Here is a 4,554-nt window from a genome sequence, read left to right as displayed (position 1 = left end):
GTGTGTGTGTGTGTGTGTGTGTGTGTGTGTGTGTGTGTGTGTGTGTAGGGAGGGAAGACAAGAGTTGTTAAAAACTCATATAGCACACTGTATAAAACTGAAGGGTATAGACCGATGACATGACATATGCAAGTTAATACCAATGAAGTGACAAAGTTTAATGAAAAGGGCAGGGGAGCAGATGAATCCCTGAGTTCAAGCCCTGAGAGTTCACCACCTCTACTGTCCTTCCTGCCCTACTCAGACTTCTTTGTGTCCTTCTACCAAAGGAGGACCATAGAAATTAATGCAGGGCCCCTCTTGGTCCCTGGCTCCCTGTAAAGGAAAAGAAAGAAAGGGCTCAGCATGGAGGGAATTCCCTTCTTCCTGTCTCCCCTCCAAGTTCAAAGTGCCTCAGTCCCCTCAGCCATCAGAGGGAAGGGGGACTTCTCGGCAGCCTTCCCTCTCCCTAATCCTAGTGTCCGATCCCTATATTTGGAATGATAAGCATGGGAAGAGAAAGCCCAGTAGGGACTTGACTCTTCTCCTTTGTTGCTGACAGTTAAGTCCCTTCCCACAAAGGGCACCAGAGACAGGGTCAAGGAGTGAAGAATGAAAATGCTGTCTGACCAACAATTCCCACTCCTGGTCAGTTTTCTGGGTCCCACTTGATCCAACTAAGGGCCATAATTAGAGAGTGGTTCTGTGGAATGATAGGCAAATTTTTTTTTTTGGGGGGGGAGGCATCCTGGATAACATTCATTCAGGCAACCCCTTACCATTTGCTTACTTCTCCTACACAGATGCCACTGGAGAGACCCAGGCAACCTATAACTGGTCCCTAGTTTCCTCACCTGTAAAAACTAGATGAATTCTTCTTGTTCTAAATCTTAGGGTCCTATGATGCTACCCAGAAATCCGTCCTTTCACCCAGGTGCTGCTACTTTACAGAGATTCCCTTCACCTTCTTTTCCCTGGTCTTGCTCTCATCTCACCATCTCTGAACATGGGTGAGCCAACTTCTGACCCCCTCAACCTGCCTACAGGTACCTGAGCAGTGATCCTAGCCCTTGACCACTATACCCCTGGCCTAACTCTCCCAGTGGGCAGCCCAGTAGCCATGTAGCAGAAGTCTCAAGCCATGCTGACCCCATGGCTGGCCCTTCCTTCTCTTGCAAGCCTGGTATTGGGGAAGATGGGTCAGGGCAATCCTGAGACCTCTTCAGCCATGGCAGGGTCAGGAACAGCTCTGGGACTGGATCCAGGGAGTCCCACCCAGATGCTGTATCCCCCAGCAGTATTAGTACTTCTTTCCCCTCCTCTCCATCCCAACCCCCAAAAGAACAGGGGATTCCTTCTTTATTATACCTTGCCGCCTTTGGCCCACCTCACTTCACATCCTCTTCAGTGACCATCTTCTTTGTCTGTTTCTACCCAGAGAGGAGCCAGGGCCAGTGGCCTGTTAGAAGTATTCCTTTTTCCTTAATTCCTCCACTCCAGTCTGCTCTTATCCCTGTTCTCCTAATCTGGCATCTTCTGGAATTCTAGAGTCAAATGACTTTCCTTGCCCTTTCTGCCCACTGATATACAGTGTCCAACCAAACCCTAGCGTTTCTCACCTTATTTCCTTCCCCTTTCCCTCCCCCTCCCAAAACAAAGCACAAAGAACAGAGCACATAAGGGACGTGTCAAAGCATCTTCCTCCCCTGGACCCAGCCGCTGCTCCCCAGGTGGCCCACTGCTGCTGCCTTCAAGAGCACTAAGGATACTGGGCTGGCCATCTTGCATTCTCTTTGACTCTCCATGCCAGGAGCTCCCTGGGTATAAGCAAAAATTGGCATTGTTTCTGTGTTTGTTCTCAGATGGACAAGGACCAGGCAGGGTGCTAGGGTTAGACCAGCAGCAGAGGGCCTGAGACCCCCTTCTGGCACACTCTCTTTGGCTGTTATGGTAGGCTATGCCACCTCACAGGAGAAGTGCCCAGTGCCACTGTAGATACCCAGCCAATTGGGAAAGATAGACAGCAGAGAAATGCAGTGAGAACTGGGCTTACTGGCTAGCTGCTGGGGCTTTTCCTCCATCCCCACAAAGTGAGCTGTGCTTTCAGCCGAGGCTGGCTTAGCAGGAAGTGAAGTGAATTGGGGATGATGGGAGCAACAGCCACCCTACTTGCTTCTGGTCCCTTGCAGTGGCATCCCTGCACCGTCTACTGCTTTTCCTTCCCTTATTTAATTAACAGGTTTTTATATCATTCTTATTCCACCACAAAGTCCATGTGAGCCTCCCTCCCCTTCGGCAGACCCCACAGCAGCTAAGTACATAATGTGGCTGACACCTTGTGTTAAGACACTCTGCACACAGACACATGTAGGTGTACACATTCACATCACATGTGTGGGTATATGCAAACATGACCAGTTGTATACATGCTCAGACATGGGCAGCTTAGAGATATGCACACATATAACACGCACACACACACCCCAAAAGGAGTGGGCTTGATCTTGCTTAAATGAAGCACTGTAGGGGGAGTGCCTTTCTGATCTTAAGTCAAAAAGTGACCAAGTTCCATGGGGGCAGTGGGAGAAAAAGACAGGGGTCTCAATAACTCAGTTACTGCTACTCTCTGCTTTCCCCCACCCCTGCCCAAGTCACAAGTGCAATAATTGTCTCAACTAGGAACCAGGTTGATAAGGCTGTTGCTAGGGAAGAGGAGGGGTGAGCCAAGGACAAAGAGTAGTGAAAGGGGTCAGATGAACGCTTCCAGTGAGGAGACCACATCCTAAGAATCCATAGGAAAGGAGAAAGGAACCTCTCCAGGTCCTGACCTTTTCTCAAAGCATTGTCAGGGGCTGGAAGGGGGAGAGATGAGGGATGTGGGAAGTGCCCTTGGTTTGGTGATCCTGGGGATGCCTGATGTCATCTCCAGTCCAGCCTCCCCTGACATCCCATCCAACTGGAGTAAGGACATTTGCATGTGAATGAGGCCTGTGTTGCTGGTCACTTCTTTTCTGGCCCCACCTCTTTAAATCCCTCCACTCCCCAGCATCCAGGAGCTGAGTAGCAAGTTGGACTTAAATGAAACTCTTAAGAACCTAAGTTTGGATTCCTTATATTGATGCTTTTGATGACTCAGATGGGAAACCCAGGAGGAGCTGGGTGAGGAAGTGAGGATGTGTTTTAAGTGGAGTTTTTGTGTTGTTGTTATTTTTTTTTTTTTTTAAGAAAAAATCAAGGAGAAGGCCATTCCTTGCCCAAGATTGTAATGAGCTGCCTTTTCTTTCCTCCCTCCTCCCCCTTATTTCTTTGGTTGAGTGAAGCATTACCAGGGGATGGGCCCGCCAGATTCCCAATTCTGACTATTGAGTGGGGTGTTTGTTCCCCCTTTGTATAAAAAAAATTATGGGTAAAAATGTACTGAGGAAAAAAAATGTACTTTTTTATAAATAAAGAGTTTAAAACAAATTCTTTTGTCTTGTGTATACCATTCTCTCCCATCTACATTTCCAGGATTGATCTCCCCAAAACATAGTGATTTGGTCTGAGGTATCCTTGACCCAGTGTGGGCTCTCTCCTTCCTGCTTTGGATGTCTCTGGGGGAGGCCAAGAAACACTGGATCTTAGCCCTCTCCCGCCCCTCCCTATTTTGTCCTTGGTGGTGTCCAGATCTGAGTCAGAAGGCATCCTGGTTTAGTTCTCCCACTCTTGGTCCCCTAGAGCACATGGCTCCTCATAAGAATGTAGTTTTAAATCTAGAAGCGATCCTAAGAGGCCAGTCATGTATCTAGACCAACCCTCTCACTTTACAAATGAAGAAGCTAGGATTGAGAGATGAAACAAAATCTTTGCTAAGATGCCTTAGCGAAGGTCATGTACACAGTACATGGTAAAAAAAAAAAAAATCAGGATTTGAACCCAGATCCTCTCACTTTTTTTTAATTTTTGCTTTTTTGGAGGGGGGAAGAAGGTAGGGCAACTGGGGTTAAGTGACTTGCCCGAGGTCACATGGCTATTTTTTGTGCTGTGTCTGAGGCCAGATTTGAACTCAGGTCCTCCTGACTCCAGGGCTGGTGTTCTATTCACTGCACCACCTCATGACTCTAAAACTGTCATTCTCATATGGTGACTTATGTTCTCTTGGGCTGTGCCTTCTAGGAGTCTAGGACCCAAGTCTTTTTTCCCCCGAGTTCACCCAATCAGTGGCTAGGGTTTGACATCTTGGCAGAAGCCTTCATAAATGAGCTCTAAGTCAGCTTCATGCACAAGAGAGATTCTATCTTGTGAACAGTGAGTGCCAAGACCTCAGGAGCTGCCCAGTCCCCTGGGCTTAGCACTTACTCTGGGCAGAGCCCCAGGCTTGGCACCATAGGGACACTCAGGCAGGAGCAGTCTTCTCTCAGACTTCAAGTGAATGGTAGTCATAGAAATGAATACAAACTGGTATCACCCAGACTCAGTGTCGAAGTTACGTAAGTTAAACTCAGTAGCTCATTTGGTGATAAGAAGAAAAAGGGCATTTGTCCAATTTCTGAAGGTGGGGGAGACCACCCCAAACTGGGCAGGAGGAAAGGCAAT

At 48.0% G+C, this 4,554-nt stretch overlaps 1 protein-coding gene across 1 annotated transcript in view; it reads left to right on the top strand.

Annotated features, from left to right (window-relative positions):
- NECTIN1 (nectin cell adhesion molecule 1) overlaps positions 1-3,444 on the top strand; it is a 100,362-nt gene extending 96,918 nt beyond the window's left edge. The window contains exon 6 of the mRNA XM_069070046.1: positions 1-3,444. This exon is cut by the window's left edge and continues 386 nt beyond it. Within this exon, the coding sequence (XP_068926147.1) occupies positions 1-48 (48 nt within the window). The 3' untranslated portion in view covers positions 49-3,444.
- Positions 3,445-4,554: the final 1,110 nt, after the last annotated feature.

The sequence above is a fragment of the Petaurus breviceps genome, unplaced genomic scaffold, assembly GCF_028583685.1.
Source record: "Petaurus breviceps papuanus isolate PSGF00001 unplaced genomic scaffold, PetGlider_PUasm1.0 90804, whole genome shotgun sequence".
Lineage (NCBI taxonomy): Eukaryota > Metazoa > Chordata > Mammalia > Diprotodontia > Petauridae > Petaurus > Petaurus breviceps.
Note: the sequence above shows the minus strand (reverse complement) of the source record. Positions and strands in the feature narration are given on the sequence as shown.